At 46.7% G+C, this 20,497-nt stretch overlaps 1 protein-coding gene across 2 annotated transcripts in view; it reads right to left on the bottom strand.

The window, feature by feature from the left end:
- Nucleotides 1–13,866: 13,866 nt before the first annotated feature.
- Nucleotides 13,867–20,497, bottom strand: part of LHFPL4 (LHFPL tetraspan subfamily member 4) — a 29,555-nt gene continuing 22,924 nt past the window's right edge. For both annotated transcript variants that reach the window (XM_045063273.1, XM_004738691.2), the window contains 2 exons: nt 18,449–18,685; nt 13,867–15,939 (listed from right to left, as the gene is read on the bottom strand). In XM_045063273.1, the coding sequence (XP_044919208.1) occupies nt 15,839–15,939; nt 18,449–18,685 (338 nt within the window). In that variant the 3' untranslated portion in view covers nt 13,867–15,838. The remainder of the gene's footprint in view (nt 15,940–18,448; nt 18,686–20,497) is intronic.

The raw sequence follows: 20,497 nt of genomic DNA on the forward strand, positions 1-20,497 counted from the left end.
GTTTATGGTTTGTTCTGATTGGTTAGTGTTTAAAAATTACTCTGATTGTTTTGCTCCTGGGAGAGATGAATAGAAGCCAGGAATCCAGTTGGAAAGCTATAGTAGTTATTCACATGGGGGCAATATAATGGCAGCTTCTGCTAAGATGATAATAAATGGGGGTAAGGTGAAATAGTTGGAATCAGGATACATTTTGCAAGTAAACATCAGTGCTTGCTGATGGATTGGTGTGGCAGTACTTTGCTCTAACATTTGTTGGACAAATATTTACTGAGGGCTATGATAGACTGACAGCATTTTGCTAATAAGCAGGAGGGATTCAAAGATGGAGAAGATGCTATCCATTTCTTTAAGGAGCTTAGAAAGTAACTAGTTGGAGACATAACAAAAATTATTTTTTTCTGGGGTGTCTGGGTGGCTCAGTCAGTTAAGCATCTGCTTAAGGGTCTTGGGTTTGAGCCCACATCGGGCTCCTTGCTTCATGGAGAGCCTACTTCTCCCTCCCACTCTGCCTTCCTTTGTCTCTCGTGTTCTCTCTCTCTCTCTCTTGCTCTCTTGCTCTCACAATCTTAAAACCAAATAAATCTTTCCTTAAAAAAAGAATTTTTTTTTTTCTTAAGAAAACTCTTTCTAATAGAAATGCCCACTGGAATACCTAGATAACTTTCTACCAGCCACAGTTGTTTTCTGCCTAGAGTCAGTAGGTGCCTGGTCCATGTTAAAAAGCATTTTCGTATATAGTGCCTTATTTAGTCTCAATCCTGGATAAAAGCAAGCCAGGTGCTTTTTAAAGACACATTAAAGATGAGAATTTGAGACCTAGTGTGGTGTTTCAGCTGTACTGAAGAGCTTCTGATAATGAATAAGCCCATCTGATTTTTGCCAGAATTGAACATTCTATTCCTTACTTACTTACTAAACACCTACTATGGGCCAGGCTACATGTAAGGTACAAGGAATATGAAAGTGAGTAAAACAGCAAACTACCTATGTTATCAGGTACTTTATATTGCTGGGTGCTGCACTTTTGATATGGTAGAAATAGAGGAAGGCAAACAGTACTAAAGAACACAACTGAAATGGTATTTACCGTTTACCAGGCTCTTCTATTCATGTCATTCTATCTCATTCATGCTTAACCATGTTAAAGGCAGGCATCATTCCCATTTTACAGGGATTTTTTTCTTTTTTTTTAATGAATTTCGGAGGATACAACTTGTCCAAGATTTCTCTCTTCTGAATGGCAGACTGAAGTGAACAGCCATGGAAATTTTGCAGTTTTCCCAGGAAACAAATGGAGACAACTAGAGAGTCTGTGAAACTGACTAGAACTAATCATTTAACTAGCTGAACAAGTATATCACACCATTTCTTTAAAACAGCAGTCTGGCCTTTTGGCATCAGTTTGATGGTGCAGGTTTCTGTTTAATAACAGAGATCACCCTGAAGTAAATAAAATGCACAATTGTCCAAATGGAGTAGGCCATTTGCCTTGAAACTACCCTGATTATCAATTCGTCAGTCAGAGGTGGATCAGCCTCCATAATCTACGACGAGGCTCAGAGAGAGAAAGGAGTTAGCCAAAGTTCGTAATACACTCTGTGCTAAAGATTGATAAGAGAACAACTTGGAGAAAAGCAGTTACTGGAGGAGATTGTGCCCCCTATAACTTTTACCTGCTCCTACATTCACAACTTAACCTGGCAGGGGCACCTGGGTGGCTCAGTGGGTTAAAGCTTCTGCCTTTGGCTCAGGTCATGATCCCAGGGTCCTGGGATCGAGACCCACATCAGGCTCCCTGCTTGCAGGAAGCCTGCCTCCCCCTCTCTTTCTGCCTGCCTCTCTGCCTGCTTGTGATCTCTGTCAAATAAATAAAATCTTTAAAAAAAAAAAAAAAAACCTTAACCTGGCAGAGATTCTGAAATAATAGTAATGAGTATTTATCAAATTCCCCCATAAGACCACACAGAGCAGCCATGAAAACAAAACAAAACCTTGGGCAACTTAAAAGCATTGGCTGCCTCAGTCAATGGAGCATGCGACTCTTGATCTTGGGGTCATGAGGTCAAGCCCTACACTGAGCAGAGAGCTTATTTTAGAAAACAAAAAACAAAAATATCTTGGGTAACTTTACCAAAAAAAATTAGATATCCCTGTGAGCCCTAAAGCAAAAGGTGGGTAGAAACAAGCTGCCATAGCCACAATACCTGCATGGTATCCCCTTCTGTTTGAGAGGAAGCAATGGAGCATCAGATCGATCTCCGAACTCTAAAACAAGTACTCACTTGGAACTGAGCATGCCAGTTTGAGAACAACAGCCAAAAACAGCTTGGGTCTGAAGGGACCACAGCAGTCAGTTCAGAAGACACTTACCAAGAGAGTACCCAGGACAAATATGCCTGCTGAAAAGGCACACTATATAATTAAAATTGAGTGGGATAATCAAAATAGAGATATAGAGGTGTGCCTGGGTGGCTCAGTGGTTTAAGCCTCTGCCTTCGGCTTGGGTCGTGATCCCAGGGTCCTGGGATCGAGCCCCACATCAGGGTCTCTGCTCAGCAGGGAGCCTGCTTCCTCCTCTCTGCCTGCCTCTCTGCCTACTTGTGATCTCTGTCTGTCAAATAAATAAATAAAATCTTTTAAAAAAAGATGGAGTAGGGGTACCACATTAAATGAAGTTTTGGAATAAGAGTGAAACTAGTATTGTCCCACTAAATCCAGGATGTATTTCTTCTAGGAAAAATATAATGGTTATTAAATAACTTCCTTTGAGGGGCGCCTGGGTGGCTCAGTGGGTTAAGCCGCTGCCTTCGGCTCAGGTCATGATCTCGGGGTCCTGGGATCGAGTCCCGCATCGGGCTCTCTGCTCGGCAGGGAGCCTGCTTCCCTCCCTCTCTCTCTCTGCCTGCCTCTCCATCTACTTGTGATTTCTCTCTGTCAAATAAATAAATAAAATCTTTAAAAAAAAAATAAAATAAAAAAAAAAAAATAAATAAATAACTTCCTTTGAACTGTTAACTTCTGAAAGAAACAATTGGTCGTAAAGTTCTAAGTATATCTGGTGATAAATTTAAACAGCTCTTGGGAGCCTGGGTGGCTCTGTTGGTTAAGTGTCTGCCTTCAGCTCAGGTCATGATCCCAGGGTCCTGGAATTGAGTCCTGCATCAGACTCCCTGCTCAGCGGGGAACCTGCTGCTCCCTCTGCCTTCTGCTTGCCCTGCTTGTGCTTGCTCACTGGCTCTCTCTCTGACAAATAAGATTTTTTAAATAACCTTAAAAAATAAACAGCTCTTGTTTGCACAGTCCTCATTTTAACAGTTACTTTAAAAATAGTACTGTAGAACCTTTTTTTTTTTTTTAAAGATTTTATTTATTTATTTGACAGAGATCACAAGTAGGCAGAGAGCCCAGCAGAGAGAGAGGGGGAGGCAGGCTCCCTGCTGAGCAGAGAGCCTGATGTAGGGCTCAATCCCAGGACACTGAGATCATGACCTGAGCCGAAGGCAGAGGCCCAACCCATTGAGCCACCCAGGCGCCCCAGTACTGTAGAACCTTCAAACTAGAAAGACCCAAGTCATGCTTCTCCTCTGAAAGTCCAACAAATCTTAGTCAATATGAGTAACAAGAAGGATCAACGTCAAATCCCAGTTATAAGAAAGTAAGGAGGAGAATAATATTGCCACACACAATAAGAGCATGCTAAAAACATGTACATAAACATTCTAAGTGAAATACCTTCAAAAACCAGAAATAGAAGAGAACTTCATCCGCTTGGTGAAGAACAGCTACAAGAATCCTACACCTAACGTACCTAGTGGTGAGAAACTAAAAGCTTTCCCATTAAAATTCAGAAGGGGGGACAAATTTTTAAAAAATCAGGAATAAGGTAAGGAAAGGAGGATGTCCACTCTTCTAGAACATTGTACTGAAGTCCTAGATAATGCAATAGGAGAAGAAAGGGAAATAAGAAGTACAGAGATTGTGAAGGAAGAAGTAAAATTCTGTTCACAGATGATATGACTAGAAAATCTGGAAGAAACAACACAAAAAACTTAGACTAATAAGCATTTATAACAAGGTTGCAGAATACAATATTGATATACAAATATCACTTGCATTACTGTACCACTAACAATTCCAATTAAAGTTAAAATACGTTTATATTAGCACCAATAAAAATGAAATAGGTATAACTATATACCTATAGGTATATAGAGAGAACTACAAAACTGATGAAAGAAATCAAAGGAAAACTAGAGATATCCCATGGTCCTGGAGAGAAAGGGTTCCTATCAGGATCTTTCTTAACTGATCTATAGATTCAGAACACCAATCAGAATCTCAGCAAGTTATTTTGTGAATATCAACAAACGGGCAGGCAAAAAACCCGGAATAGCCAACAGAATATCAAAGGGACAAGTCAGAGGATTAACACTGCCTGACTTAAAGACTTAATAAAGCTATAGTAGGGGCGCCTGGGTGGCTCAGTTGGTTAAGCAGCTGCCTTCGGCTCAGGTCATGATCCCAGCGTCCTGGGATCGAGTCCCACATCGGGCTCCTTGCTCCGCAGGGAGCCTGCTTCTCCCTCTGACTCTGCCTTCCACTCTGTCTGCCTGTGCTCGCTCTCGCTCGCTCTCTCTCTCTGAAAAATAAATAAAATCTTTAAAAAAAAAAAAAAAGCTATAGTAATGAAGACTGTGGCATTGGAATAAGAATACGCACACAGATTGATGGAACAGACTGGAATGCCCAGTAGACCTAAAGTAATATAGTCACTGATATTTGACAAATGAGCAAAAGCAATACAGTGAAGAAAAAGATAGTCTTTTCAACAAATAGTGTTGGAACAACTGGACATCCACATGCAAAGGAACCTAGACGTAATCCTTACTCCCTTCACAAGAACTAACTCAAAATGGATCACAACCTAAATGCAAAATGAAAACTACTAAACAACTAGGAGCAAATCTAGAAAACATTGGGTTTGGCAAAATGGCTTTTTAGATAAAACCCCAAAGCCTCCATCCATGAAAGAAATACTTGGTAACCTGGGCTTGATTAAAATTAACTTTTGCTCTGCAAAAGACATTGTCAAGAGAATGGGAAGACAAACTAGACTGGAAGAAAATATTTGCAAAAGACACATCTGATACAGGACTGTTATCCAAAATATACAAAGAACTCTTAAAAACCTAAAGCCATCTACAAATTGAGTGTTCTCTTTGTCAAAATTCTGATGGCATTTTTCACAAAAATGAATAATCCTAAAATTTGTACAGAGCTACAAAGAGCCTGAATAGCCAAAGCAATCTTGAGAAAGAACAAAGCTGACACGTAATGTTTTCTGATTTCAAACTATACTACAAAACTATAGTAAAACAGTCGCATAGGTCAGTAGAACAAAATAGGGAGCCCAAGAAGAAATCCAAACATATATGGTCAATTAATTTACAACAAAGGAGCCAAAAATAAACAATGGGGAAAAGACACTATTGGGAAAACTGCAAAAGAATAAGATTGGACCTCTATCTTATACCATACACAAAAATTAACTCAAAAATGGGTTAAAGACTTGAATATAAGACCTCAAACCCTGAAACTAGAAGAAAACATGGAAGTGAGCTCCTTGACAAGTCTTGGATTTGACCCCAAAGACAGCAAAAGTAAAAACAAACAAGTGAGACCATCAAACAAAAAAGTTGGCACAGCAAAGGAAAGTATCAACAAAATGAAAAGGCAACCTACAGAATAGGAGGAAATGTATTGTGCAAATTATATATCTGATAAGGGGTTAATATCCAAAATATATAAAGAACTCCTACAACTTACTGACTCAAACAATCCAATTTAAAAATGGGCAGAGGATCTGAATAGACATCTTCCCAAAGAGAAACATTTGGCCAACTGGTATGTGAAAAGTTGCTCAGCATCACTAATCACTGGGTAAGTGCAAATCAAAACTGTAATGAGATACCATCTCACACCTGTTAGAATAGCTATTTAAAAGAAAACAAATTACCAGTGTTGGTGAGGATATGGACAAAAGGGAACCTTTATTCTCTGTTGGTAGAAATGTAAATTGGTGCAGCCACTGTGGGAAACAATATGGAGAACCCACAAAAAATTAAAAATGGAACTATATCATCCACCATTCCACTTCTGGTTATTTATCTAAAGGAAATGAAAATATTAACTTAGAGATGTGTGCACCAAGTATTCATAGCATTATTTATAGTAGCCAAGATGTGAAAGCAACATAAGTCTCCATTTATGGATGGATAGATGGACAGACAGATGGATAAAGAATGTGTGTGAGTGTGTGTGTATGTGTACACACACAATGAAATACTATTCAGCCATAAACAAGGAATGAAATTTTGCTATTTGTGGCAGTATGGATGGACCTTGAGGGCATTATGTTACATCAAATAAATCAGAGAAAGACGAATACCATATAATCTCACATGTGGAATCTTTTTTTACAAAAATGAACTCATGGATATAGGAAACAGATTGATGGTTGCAAAGGATCAGGGAGAGGTAAAATGAGTGGAAGTTATCAAAAGGTTACATTTGCAGTTGGGAAAAAAACATGCCCTAGGGATGTAATGTACAGCATGGTGACTAGAGTTAATAGTGTAGTGTATATTCACAAGTTGCTGAAGGAGATCTTTAATGTCCTCATCACACACACACACACACAAAAAAACTAACGTGATGGAAGTTGACTAGACAACTGTGATAATTTTACAATGTAGTTGACAGTTGAACAACATGAGTTTGAGCTTTTCAAGTTCACTTCTACGTGGATTTTTTTCTTTTTTTAAAGATTACTTATTTGTCAGAGAGAGAGAAAGAGAGAGTACAAGCAGAGAGAGCAGCAAACAAAGGGAGAAGCAGGCTGCCTGCTGATCAAGGACCCCCAACATGGGACTCAATCGCAGGACTCTGGGATCATGAATGAAGCCGAAGGCAAACACTTAACTGACTGAGCCTCGCAGGTGTCCCTACATGGATTTTTTCAAAAATATTGGAGGGACACCTGGGTGGCTCAATCATTGGGCATCTGCCTTGAGTACAGGTCATGATCCTGGGGTCCTGGGATCAAGCCCCACATCACGCTCCCTGCTCCGGGGGGAGCCTGCTTCGCTCACTCCCTTTGCCTGCCCCACCCCCTCCCTTTGCCTGCCCCTCTGCCTGCTTGTACTCCCTCTCTCTGTCAAATAAATACTTAAAAATATATTATAGATATCTATATCTATGTATATAGATATCTATATCTATGTATATAGATATAGATAGAGATAGATAAAAGTTGGGAACTGATTACCCCTACTTTGGTAGGGGCGCCTGGGTGGCTCAGTAGGTTAAGCCTCTGCCTTCAGCTCAGGTCGTGATCTCAGGGTCCTGGGATCGAGCCCCGCCCGCATCAGGCTTTCTGCTCATCAGGGAGCCTGCTTCCCCTCCTCTCTCTGCCTGCCTCTCTGCCTATTTGTGATCTCTGTCTGTCAAATAAATAAATAAAATCTTAAAAAAAAAAAAAAGTCAAAGTAGTGGTTGCTCTTCAGGAGAGAAGGAAGAGGATAGTGTTTGTAAGTGAAAGGCTTCTGGGGTGACTAGCAGGGGTCTGTCCCTATGGTAATGTCTAGTACGGTATTTTATAATATTTCACCTACCTGTACATTTGTTTTATGCTGCAACATGTTTAACAAAACAAAAACCAGAATCCTACCTATCCACTCCAAACAAAAGGCAAACAACCCTGCTGCTAACCAGCCTGTGATCATCTGAGCCCAAGGCCTATGTCTGATTTATTCCTGTATTTCTAGAACCTAGCAGTACCAGTCCAGAACAGGCATTCAATAAAATGTTTTATTGAATGAATAAGTGAATTTGAAGAAGCCTCCAGTCCACTCCGGTTGCATTCCTGTACCTGCTTTGACACCTAAATGAGCCTTCCAACATCTCCAGATCTGTTTCAGTGCTGGTATCACTGGTCCTTTCTCTGTGCCTAAGTGGACTTGAAAGGGATTTCAAACGAGAGCTCCATTTGAAGCTTTGAGTCATGAATTCTACCAACTTCATACTCTTGCTACCCTTAGTCATTTCCCAGAATGAGAGTTTTCTGTGTAATCTGACTCTTGGTGCTCTTGAGCCTTACAAGGTCGTTCTTTCTCTGTTCTGTCCTTTTCTCCTAACCTTTCTGCTGTGCCCTCTGGATACCCTTTTCCTTTAAGAGACAAGCCCTTACTGAAATATGGAGATACGGTTCTTTCCTTAGGACACCACCTCCATTGCAGCCCTTTTAAGTGGAGACTGCTCTTTCTCACATCATTTTGTCTAAAGGTTCTTCCCCAAATGCTCCCAGACAACTACATCTTGCCCCTCAGATAAAAAATGCCTGCTCCATTGATGCACACAATGTCTGGTTAATGTGTTTGTAGCTTCTTCCCACCACTCTCTTTGGTTCTTGGATGACTTTGGCTCCTCTGCACCCCAATTTCTGCCATTATTCTCACCATTTGGATAGACATTCTACTCAGTGCCTCACATCTCAAAGTGAGTGATAGTGTTCAGGTCAAACACCCAGCTTCCCAACCATAATCTTCTCTCCTTCAGCTCTTTCACAAAACCCTCAGTCCTTTGTCCCATTGATGGCTTTTTTTTTTTTTTCTGTAAGCAACCTGGCTATCAAGGCAGAAGTGAAACTCCTGCAAGACACTCTGCTTACCTGGCACTTACCGGTCAGTCTACAGTCTGCCTCCTCTGTGCTTGCCCTGCTGTCTGTTGGTGCTTCCACAATTTCATGTTCGTGTGTCAGTCTTTTGATGCTTTTTTTTAAAGTTTTTTAAAAGATTTTATTTATTTATTTGACAGAGAGAGATCACAAGTAGGCAGAGAGGCAGGCAGAGAGAGAAGGGGAAGCAGGCTCCCCGCTGAGCAGAGAGCCCGATGCGGGACTTGATCCCAGGACTCTGAGATCTGGGACTTGATCCCAGGACTCTGAGATCACGACCTGAGCCAAAGGCAGAGGCTCAACCCACTGAGCCACCCAGGCGCCCCAGTCTTTTGAGGCTTTGACAGCTCCTGTAGCAAGTGCTAAAATTTTGCCACTTCTCCCTCTCTTTTTTAAGATTTAATTTTTTTTAAAGATTTTATTTATTTATTTGACAGAGAGAAATCACAAGTAGATGGAGAGGCAGGCAGAGAGGGGTGGGGGAAGCAGGCTCCCTGCCGAGCAGGGAGCCCGATGCGGGACTCGATCCCAGGACCCTGAGATCATGACCTGAGCCGAAGGCAGCGGCTTAACCCACTGAGCCACCCAGGCACCCCAAGATTTAATTTTTTTTTGAGAGAGAGAGCACAAGTGGAGTGAGGGGCGACAGGAGAAGCAGACTCCCTGCTGAGCAGGGAGGCTGATGCAGGCTCGATTCAGAGTCTCCAGGATCATGACCTGAGCCACCCAGGCTCTCCTTTTGCCACGTCTCAAACCCCCTGTTCATTCCTTTCAGTCTTGCCTCCTGCTACACTGAGGAAATGAATACTATCAGGTATGATGTCCCTAAACCATGCACTTCCCTCTACCCCCAAAAAGGCCTTCTCACCTCTTCTTAGTAATTTTCTTTACCTTTATTTCTATTTTTAAAAAGACTTTATTTAGAGGGAGTAGGAGGGTGGGGAGGGAGAGGCAAAGGTAGGAGGAGAATCCCAATCTGACCCAAACTGAGTACAGTCGATCCCACAACCCTGAGATCATGACTTGAGCCAAAATCCAGAGTCAGGCACCTGACTGAGCTACCAAGGCACACCATTCTCTCTCTTACCTTTAAACTCTTACTGGCCATGATCTATACACATTCAGAACTCTTCCGTATAAAGAGATTCCACAGCCTCAAATTCAACAATGGCCCCCTTCCTTCCAAATCCAGTAGGCACATTTTTCAGTCCCTAATTCTGAACTAATTTCCTCTAGCTGACTTTTCCCTTGACCTCTAGATCCTTGGTTTTCCTAACACATTTTCATGGTTTTTCTCACAGCTCTGACTCTTCCAGTGTCCTCTCCTTTCGGACATCCATTCCCCTGACCTTTCTATGTTGGTGTTTTCCAACATTTACTCCATTGTTCTCTGTTCTTCACACAATACAGTTACCCTGAGCAAACTCCTCTGTGCGTCACCTTTCATCCAGTACCTGCATCCTCATGTTTCTGGCCCAGATCTTTCTCTTAAGCTCCCAGATCCATCTAAGTCAACTGACTACTGGACGACTTCACCATGGCGTCCCACATGTTATTCTTTTTTTTTTTTTTTTTTTTTAAGTAATCTCTACTAAACCCAATATGAGCTCAAACTCACAACCCCAAGATCAAAAGTCCCACACTGAACCAACAGCCAGCCAGGCGCCCCCCATATGCTTCTTAAACTTAGCAAGTTTCAACTGAACTGATCTTGTTCCCCTGCTATCCTGACAAATCGTTTTTGTCCAAGGAAAATGTATCCCTCCTTCTTGGTGCCACTCTTTTACCCCACAGCCAATCAGCTACCAAGTGTCAGTTCTGCTTCCTAAATAGCAAATTTCTCACCTCTCTCAGACCTCCTGCCACCACTTTGTTTCATGCCAGACTAATGATTTCTCTTTCATTAAAATCGTCTTCCTCTGGGGAGCTTGGAGGGTATAAAAAGAGTAAATGAAACAAGATGGGATTGGGAGGGAGACAAACCTTAAGAGACTCTTAATCTCACAAAGCAAACTGAGGGTTGCTGGGGGGAGAGGGAGAGGGTGGTGGGGTTATGGATATTGGGGAGGGTATGTGCTATGGTTAGTGCTGTGAAGTGTATAAACCTGGCGACTCACAGACCTGTACCCCTGGGGCTAATAATACATTATATGTTAATTTAAATTTTTTTTTAATTTAAAAAAAAATAAAAGGAAAAAAGAAAATAAATAAATAAAATTATCTTCCTCTAACTCCACTCCCTAACAGGGCAACCAGAGTGATCTTCCTGAAATGCAGATCTAACCATGCTGCTCTTCTGCTAAAATCACCCCCCAAGTCAGTCCTCCATTGTTCTGAACATCCAAATTTCTGTCCACAGCCTCTGAGCTCTTTAATCCTCTGGATTTGCCTGTCTCCAGACAAATCTCTGACCCTCCCTGCCTCGCACCTTACAGTTCAGCATTGCTAAAAGGCTTTTAGTTCTCTTAGTTCTCTGCACTCTCTGTTGTTTCTTACCCTGCTCTTTCCCCAAGCTGCCTTCTCACTCATAAATGGCTTTCCTGACCTTTGCCTGCCTAACTCCTACTCACCCACAATGGAGACCGAGTAGAACGGTCTCCTGCTCTACCTATCCCCACCAAAAGCGATGTTGAGTTGTCCCTACACAGGGCACCCACGTTACCCTGTGCCTGGCACATTTTACATTATTTTTACATCATTATCTCCCCAGCCAGACTGACCCTTAGCAAGTGCAGAGTCTCTGTTTTTGTTCTCTTAAGTGCTTCGCCTATACCAAGTGCTCAAAAGTGTTGAGTGAAGACTCAGTTCCTAAGTGCAGACATTATAATCAATCTGTCATATGGGACACTACAACGTGTGCCAGATGCTGTCAGGCAAGCCACATTCCCTCCTTTCTTACAATTTCCTGAGATCACTATCGTCAATTCCATTTACTAAATGGGGATTTAGAGAGAGGTGAAGGGACTTGTCCAGGCCACACAGGCAGAAAAGGGTGGAGCCTTGTTTGTTCTAGTCAGAGTCCTAAGTGCACAGTCAAGCCTGTTTAATCAGTCAGCAGAGACTGCCAACTGCCTGCTCCATTTATTCTCTCCCTTGAACCGCAGTTTTTTCTGGGATGACAGTCTGCCCCATTAAAAGATCACATTTTAGCTAGGTGTGCAATGTGACTCAGTCCTATGGGATTTCCATTAGTCTCCATCAAATGAAATGTGGACCAAGTGACTAGAGCTCCAGCAGCCATGCTGGGCCAGGTGGTGTCCTTGAGACTGGAAGCCAGGATTGAAAATGACAGCCCAGAAAGAGGAGCCTGGGTTCCTCGTAATGGTGTGGGCCATATCAGTCATTGTCTGGCTACCTCCAGACTTACTATAAAAGGAAGATAAACTCTTGTTAAGCCACAGTGGTCACTCTGTTAATATGCTGCCAAACCTGGGCTTGTAGTAGAATCTCGACCCTCTCCATCCCCAGGGGCCAACTCAGAGAAGGAGCCAGCATGGGTGATATAAAGTGTTTCTTTATTTGAACGTCATTCCACCTGCACTGAAGCTCAAATCCAGCAGCAGCAGAAGGGGTCAGGACCAAAGTAAATGTTACCAAACTGGACGATGAACAGCGAGGACACATTCAGACGGAACTTACTAATGGGGTGTAGACAACACCAAGCTATCCTAATGACACACAGCACAGGCCCCTGAGGTCTGCTGGTCAGAGCTCTGGGAAGGACTGTCCCCCTTGTTCCCTTCTCAGGAAACTCCAGGCCCACCCGAAGGCTAGCCCTGAGCCAGGCAGGGACCTGCGGAAGTTTCTCGTGCTGGGAAAGTCCCAGCTTCTCCAAAGAGAGGTTCCCCTGTCTCAATCACACTGGACGTTGGCGAAGCCTGATTCCCCTGTGCCCAAGCAAGACTCTCAAGGAGACCAAGGAATTTCCTTCCCTACAGCCTCATCTAAAAGCTCTTGGCTTAACCAGTCCAGGCCTGAACAGGATGAATCCTAACCATGGTCCTCACCCCCTCAGGAAAACAATGTTTTCCTTACCGGGTACTGGTTCCCAAACAGTAAAGTTTTCACATCCTAGAGACCCAGAAGATCGTGACCAACCAGCGCTCTCAACCACCTCTAGGCTGTAGCTGCTTTGGCCTCTCCAGACCAGAGCAGAAACAACCTGCTCGTGCCAGACGCCTCTGATCCAGTCACAACTCGGAAGGACGAGTGCCTCCACGGGCCACTCAAAGGTCAGCTTCTTTCCTTTCCAGAAGCAAGAGTCCCAGAGGCCATGCTGAGGTGGGAGCAAGTGTTCACCGCATCCATCTCCTCCCCAGGGCAAAAGCCAAATTGCCTGCTTTGGCTAGGGCACACCACAAACCTCCCCTAGTCCACAATGGCTTCCTTGCCCCCAGAGAGCCATGTGAGCCACAGGGTGGTGGCATTCCAGCCTCATGTGAAGCCCCTACCTGAACAAGCATCTGCTTCCCCGCTCTGCTCCGGCCTCTGCCAAACCCTCGGGGACAGGGCTCTGGTGCGCACCCCGCCTCTTTTCCTTCCCTATGTTCCCCTTGCACTCCTACAAGCCTGCCCAGCCCTGCTTTTCGAACCCCACACTCCTGGGTGCTTACGTGGGCTGCCCCTTCCTTGGCAAAGGCAGCAACTGGCGGAGTGCATGGGGACAGGGAGGCACTTGGGACCCCCCTTAAGGGGATTAACTTCACACTCCCCTCCCACTAACCTCCACTCGAGTGGCGCCCTGGCCCAAAAGGGGTGGGCAGCGGCCTGGGTGTCTGAGGGGAGGTTCTCCCGTTCCCCCAGCGCCCAGGACTCTGGCGCCCCCACCCCCCGCAGCAGGGCACACACAGCAGCTGCTCCAATCCCTTGGCATCCTGCCTCCTGTATCCTCCTCTGCCCCATGCTGTGCCCCTGCACCCCAGTCAGCTGCCCACAGCTCACCCCTCCACTTGCCTCCTTCCCTGTCCCTAGTCCTTTTTCCCGGCCACCTTCCCCCTCCACCCCAGGCTCCCTGCACATCTCTCCTTTCTCCGTTTCTCTGCATCTCTCCACCCCTTCCCTCCCCTCTCTCATTCTCTCCCACCTCGGTCTTCTCCCCCTTCCCAACCACTGCCTCCCTCCCACCCCCCCAAGCCCCCCCCCACCACAGCCTCCCAACACTGGGCTTTGGTTTGGATCTTTGAGGAACTCACTTCTGCCCCCCACTGCCTCTCAGGAGGCTCCCCTGACCCTCCCACTCAGCATAGGCCCCTGGTGTACAGCCCCTTCCTGCAGGTAGAGCCCTGGGGGAAGAGAGGGGAGCACTGGGCCAAGGCCAGAGCACCAGGGGAAAGGTGTTTGCTCAAGAGGACTGAGTCGGGAAGGTGGAGCATCAGGACTTGGTGAGTTCCGGGTTTCGGGAATCCTACCAGGACCCAGCATCTGATTCCAGTTAGGGTCCAGATGGGGGTCTCATGCAGAGGATTTCTAGGGTCTGTCTTGGAAACCCTCTCAGGTCCAAGTCCTACGGAAATGAACACAAGATTGGCAAATACATGGCACTCGCTGCTTTCCTCCCCTCCTTTGGCTGAGGCCCACAAAGGAAATGATGACAACAACCTTCCCCAGTGAACCCCCAGAGGCCTCCCGCTCTGGCGACACAGTGGACCAGTACTCCCCCCTAGTACTGGAAGACAGAAGTAGGCACACTAGATGAAGCCAACCTGCCACCTGCACTGGGGGCTGAAAGGGGCTCTCCACACCCCGGCCACATAACTCAACCACCAGGTCTACCAGGCAATGAGGGAAGTTTGGAAACACCTGGAATCTCCCTCATTTGCTCCTGGCCAAGGGGGAAGGAGATGCCCCCACGGTGGGGGGGGGGGAGAGAAAGACTCCTCTTCTGCTCCCCGACACACACACATAAACACACGCTCACACACACACACATGCTCACACACACACACACACGCTCACACACACACACACACGCTCACACACACACACTCATGCCTCAGCTTCAAGCACTGCCCATTGGGCTGTAGACCCTGGGCATATCGCAAGGCGAGAGGTGGGCAAGGAGGAAGAAGTGGAGGTGGGGATAGGGTTACAAGGCCTGGGGATGGGGACAGGGGGTACCCTGTTCAGAGGTGACCTGCAAGTTCAAGTTATGCAGAAAAAGTATCAAAGAGGCAAGACAGTCTCTGCCCTTGGCAGATGCCCAGGTTTGGGGCACGAGAAGGGGTAGAGGGGTGATGCATCCCCTAATTCCCCATTCTTGGGCCCCCCTCCCAAAACCACAGCCCTGACAACAGGGCCAAGAAGTCTGTGCTGTACAAAACAGGCCAGGGTCAAGGGTCCAGTAACTGGTGAGACATCCCAGCAGGGAGAAGGCCAGGCCAGCCCGAGGCTGAGCCCCCTCCAGCCCCAGCTGCCATGGTCAGATGTCACCAAGACAGGACTCAAAGCGCCGCCTCCTACTGCTTCCAAAGCCTGTCTGTCCTCAGACTCTGGGCTGTTCAGGACCCCCATCAGCAACTGACAGGGAGGCCCTGTGTTTTCTCTCTTGGTGCAGCTCAGACTCCTTTGGGAGAGGTGAAAACAGGCTGGCTCGGGCAGCAGAGAGGCCCCGAGGAGGCAGGTGGTGCCTGGAACTCTGTGATGATGTGATGGAACCATCATCAGGGGGGAGAAAACAGGAAAGAGTCCGGTCCACCCTGGGCCAGTGTCCTGGGTAAGTTTCTGTAGGAGACAGGGACCAGAGGAGGCAAGGATGCAGCCAGGTGGGAGCCCTCCAGACTGACGGGGCCTGGGGAACCGGAACCGCAGCGCCACTTCCCCTGGAGACTCTGTGGGGGCCCCGGGCCGGCCTAGAGAGAAAGGGAGAAGGCCAAGAGCCCAGGGCTCTGGCTCCCTTAGGTCAGTTGAGGGAGGAGCAGAATCGGGCCCTCCCACACGCTGCATCCCAGCCCCAACCTCTTCAAAGCCCGGAGCTACAGGCAGGTAGCAGGTGAGCAGTCAGTCCTGGATGGGGTCTTCCCTCGGAGCTTGAATGAAGGGATGAGAGGGCAGGCAACGGGACAAGCTGAGGACAGGTCAATTCCTTGGCTGTGATCCTGGCCCTCAGGGTCCCTGTGAGTGAGCGACGGGACAGGGGAGGACTCCCCATCCGGAGACATCACCCCCTGGCCGCAACACGGAGCTTACTGTAGAGCCTACAAAATCTATGAGAGAGAAAGAATTGGAGAAAGTCAGAGACTACCCAGCATTGGGGCTCCCCTCAGCCACTCCTCAGGGCAGAGCTGGACAGGGGAGTGAGCTGCACAGTCGGAAAACCAGCCAGGCCTCTGGTTAGCTGGATGGTCCTGAGCAGCCATTCAACTCTTCTGAGACTTTATTTCCTCATCTGTACAGCGGCCGTAACAGCCTACTTCACAGGGTGATTCCCAAGAGTGAAAAAAACATAAAGAATTCCAGCTAAGGACTTTTCACAATGTTTAGTGCATAGTAAATTCTGGAAATGAGAGCAATTTATTTGTGTTTTTACTTTTGTCCCAGAGGTCTGGCTCAGAACTGAAGTGTGAGGCTCACTCATCTTGAGCTCCCAATGAGGGACACACACACACACACCCCGACGCTGAGGTATGACAAACTGGAGCTCCTTCACATCACTTTAAACACCGAGCTGAGGGCACTTTGGGGAGGAAGGAGAGGACGCTGGGTGGGCCCACCTCACACCAGTCACCTCCCCACACCTTTTCTTCAGAAAGACCACGTGGTTCTTAGTCATGCACTTCTGGAAGCGGCCACCAGAGGGCAGGCCCTGACCTCACATCAAGACTATGGGAAACAACCAGGCGTCAGGGTCTCCAAGGATAGGAGCCTCAGAGAAAGACAGGTTAGTTAGTAGCACAACAGCCCAGGAGGGCCCTGAGAAAGGAAAGAGGCAGCCAGGAAGAGCCTGGCCTTTCAACTCTGGACCTGGGTTCAAATCCTGACCACTTCTTCATGACCTTGGACAAGTTACTGGACCTCTGAAGACCTCACCTTTCTCATTTGTAAAATGGTGGTCATGATGCTTGCCTGGTGGGGTCTTGAAGAGTGACAGCTTCTACTGAGTATTCACCAAGTGCCCCCTAATAGACATAATCTTTCTTCCTCATCGGACAGCCCTGTGAACTGGTACTATTTCCACCACCCTTATTTGAGGAAGCCAGGAAACTAAGGCTCAAGGAGGTGCAGTCCCCAGCCTGCTTTCAACTCAGAGGCCTTCAGTCCAAGGGTTCCACCACAATACTAAACCACCTCCTGCCAGATGAGATTATAACCCTCACTGCCATTATTTCCATTTTATAGATGAGACTCCAAGAGAGGAATATAATTAATGGAAAGTGCTAAATACAGACCCAGCACATTCTAATAGCTTAAGGAAGTGTGTGACTGTGAAAACCACTACTCCTGTTTCTCATGGCAGGGCACACACACCCAGAGAGACGGGTGTCTGTCCATGGATGCCATGCCATGCCTCCTGGTGCTCCAGGGACAGGGTGGGTCCCTGGCTCAGAAGACCAGCCCCTTGGAGAGCGATCTGGCACCATCATTACAATTTTAAGTGCGCAATTCCACTACTGGAAAAACACCAAGAAAACACTGTGTATAAGAAGGCACAGACAAAGATGTCCAGCGTAGCATCGTCAGTGATAGTAAAATCCTGGAAACCTCCCCTAAAAGTCCCTAAAAGGAAAATAGTTAAATAGTTACAGTTCCTCCATCTGACGTAATGCTAGGCACTGGATAAAAAGGGTTCTCCATAAAAGGATAAAGAAAGATCTTGAAGACATGCTCTAGGGTCTTGCAGTCTTGCGAGGAATTCATTTGGGATGACACCTATCCTGCATTATATGAGCATATAACACTACTGTATTTTTATAAAAGGACATATAATGTACAAAGATGCATAGATAAACATCTGATAACTGGTTAGCCTGGAGTCTCCGGCCTCATGTGTAAATTTTTTCTTCATCAGATTTCAATGTTACTTGATATAGACAAAGGTTGATATGCAGTACACTAGGTGTAAGGCATACTGTAGGGAGCACCTGTGTGGGCTCACCGTGCAAGACCACCACCATATTTTGTACATACCTACACCCACCCCCATCTCAAGCTCCTGGCCTCCCCTCTTCTACCCCAACCACAAGTAAGCATCATCCTATCTTCTGTATTTATTGTTTCTTTACTTAAAAAAAAATGCAGTACCACCATAAATATACTTATGATCAAACCATACATTAGTGTCTCTTGGTTTTTGACTGAACTCCATGAAAATATCACTCTATTATCTTCTGGAAATTGATTTCCTCCTCTCCTCTGTCTCAATACTATGTTTCCAGGATGTATCCATCCTGTTACCTATAACTACAGTGCATGCATTTTCAGTTATGCTCCATTCCAGGATGTGAGTATATCACCACTTACTATCCATCGTCCTGTCAATGGCCACTTAGGTTGTTTTTAGTGGTCTGCTATTTGAAGCTGCTGCCACATTTCTCATGGGTTTCTACTCAGAGCTGGGTTTGCTGGGGCCCAAGCATGCAAGTGTTCGGATCTGAGGAATAACGTCAAATTGCTTTCAGGGGGGTCGGCCTGTCTGCACCTGTTCCAGTTTTTGCTTCATCTGTAGGACTGGGTGACCCCTGGAGGCCCCACTCCCGACCCAGCCCACGCACTCGCCTTTGTTCTCCTGCTTGAGCTCCTCCTGCAGCAGATCTGTTTGCCGGTTGCCCAGCACGAAGGCGAGGAAGGAGAGGATGAGGGCGTTGAGGATGCCGATGATGGCCAGGATGTACGCCCAGCGCACCGAACAGTCCCCCAGGGAGTACTTCCCGGTCTTGGCCCCGCACATGTCCCGGATCGTCTCGGCGTCCCAGCCGTCGGGGAAGATCATGCAGCCCAGCACGAGGCACAGAGCTGAGTGGGTGCGAGGCCGGGCGCACCGCCATGGTCAGGGAAAAAGAGAGAAGGGGTTGAGTACTCCCAGAGCCAGAGGACCACCTCAGCCCCCGGCGACTGACCCCCCGCAGGCCGCGCCCTCCCATTCAGTCACTCAACCCAAGAGCCTGTTAAGCCTTCCGTGGGTTCCAGAAACTATAGGGTCTGGGAAGGCCTCCTGCCTCGGGGAGCAGAAACTTTCCAGGACCCCATAATGACCCCCATCAAATCGACACCTCCAGGAAGCCTTCAAGGAAATAGCAACCACGGTTACCTTCCTCTGCTCCCTTTAGCATCCCAACCATGCTTACTCCCTCCCGTCCTCATGGCTCTTTCTTTCTTTTTGTCATTCTTATTTTTTTTTAAGATTTTATTTATTTATTTGACAGACAGAGATCATAAGTAGGCAGAGAGGCAGGCAGAGAGAGAAAGGAGGAAGCAGGCTCCCCGCTGAGCAGAGAGCCCGATGTGGGGCTTGATCCCAGGACCCTGGGATCATGACCTGAGCTGAAGGCAGAGGCTTTAACCCACTGAGCCACCCAGGCGCCCCATCTTTTTGTCATTCTTTTAAGAAATATTTATTGAGCTCCATTTCCTTTTCTTCAGGACGCTGGACACACGTTCTTATTCACACAGTCGAGCACTGGCTCAAAGAACAGACTAAGGGAAGTTCTTGCCCTTACTCAATGCACACCATGGGAATGCCCCTATTTATGTTGGAAATCCCAATACTGCCTCACGGGGTAGTGCTGAAGACTGAGGGAAGTAAGGCGTGTAAGACATTCAGCCCAGTGCCTGGCATCTCCTCACTGAGGCCCCCCTGGATGCCAGGCACTAGACTAGGGAGAGACCGGGCGCATTACTCGGACTTCAGCTTCACAGAGCTTGTAGTTAGTGGGGGAAAGGTCCATTAGAGCAAAGAGGCTCAAATCCTGACCCGGCTCTTTTCTAGATGTGTGACCTCCAGCCAGTTCGTTGCCCTTTGACACTCAGTCTTCTCATCTGTAAAATGGGGATAATGATGGTATTCAAGTGTAAAGGTTACAGGAGGCAACAAATGTAAACACTTGACATAATAAATTCCAGGTAAAAGTTAAATGTTATTATCATCATAACTAGTCATAATGATACCTTTAATAGTCACACAAATAAGGAAATAATTCGAGAGGGCGGAGCTTAGTTCAGATGGTGAGGGCGAGGAGAAGGGGTGAGGCCAAGAGCAGCCTTCTATTGAAATAGCCCCCACCTTGTTCCCTCCTGGATATTCACTTCCTCTATCTTGAGTGACCCACCTCAGCCAACCATGACCCATGTGGTATGGGTAGGCTCTTCCCAATGCCCAACCTCATAGGTGGGACCCAAGCCTGAGCCAATCAGCACACAGCCCACCCAGCAAATCAGGACCGGCGGAGTTCAGTGAGCAGCAAGGACAGTGACCTTCACTTCTGCCTTGCAATGAGCAGCCAGCCCCTTGACTTGGGAGTTACCCTCGATGCTGCCCTCTTGGTGCCTGCCAGTCCCACCAGCAAGGAGGTTACTGTGTCTGAGACCGGAAGGTTCCACACCAGGCCCGTGGGGTGCTTAACCTGAGTTTCAGATGACAGTGATGACAAAGGGGGTGTTGGCCAGTTCTGCCCACTGTCTGTAAGGCCCACCTAGTTCCCAGGGTGGGGAGGCGGCCCTCGGCTTTGTCAGTCTCTCCCTCACCTACCATTCAAGGAAGTGCTCCCTAGGCCTCAGACTCCCGTCTGACAGTGCGCAAGATTTGCCCTCTTGTGACAGGACAGGTGG

The sequence above is a fragment of the Mustela putorius genome, unplaced genomic scaffold (assembly GCF_011764305.1).
Source record: "Mustela putorius furo isolate JIRA1106 unplaced genomic scaffold, ASM1176430v1.1 tig00003850_pilon_pilon_pilon, whole genome shotgun sequence".
NCBI classification, from domain to species: Eukaryota; Metazoa; Chordata; class Mammalia; order Carnivora; family Mustelidae; genus Mustela; species Mustela putorius.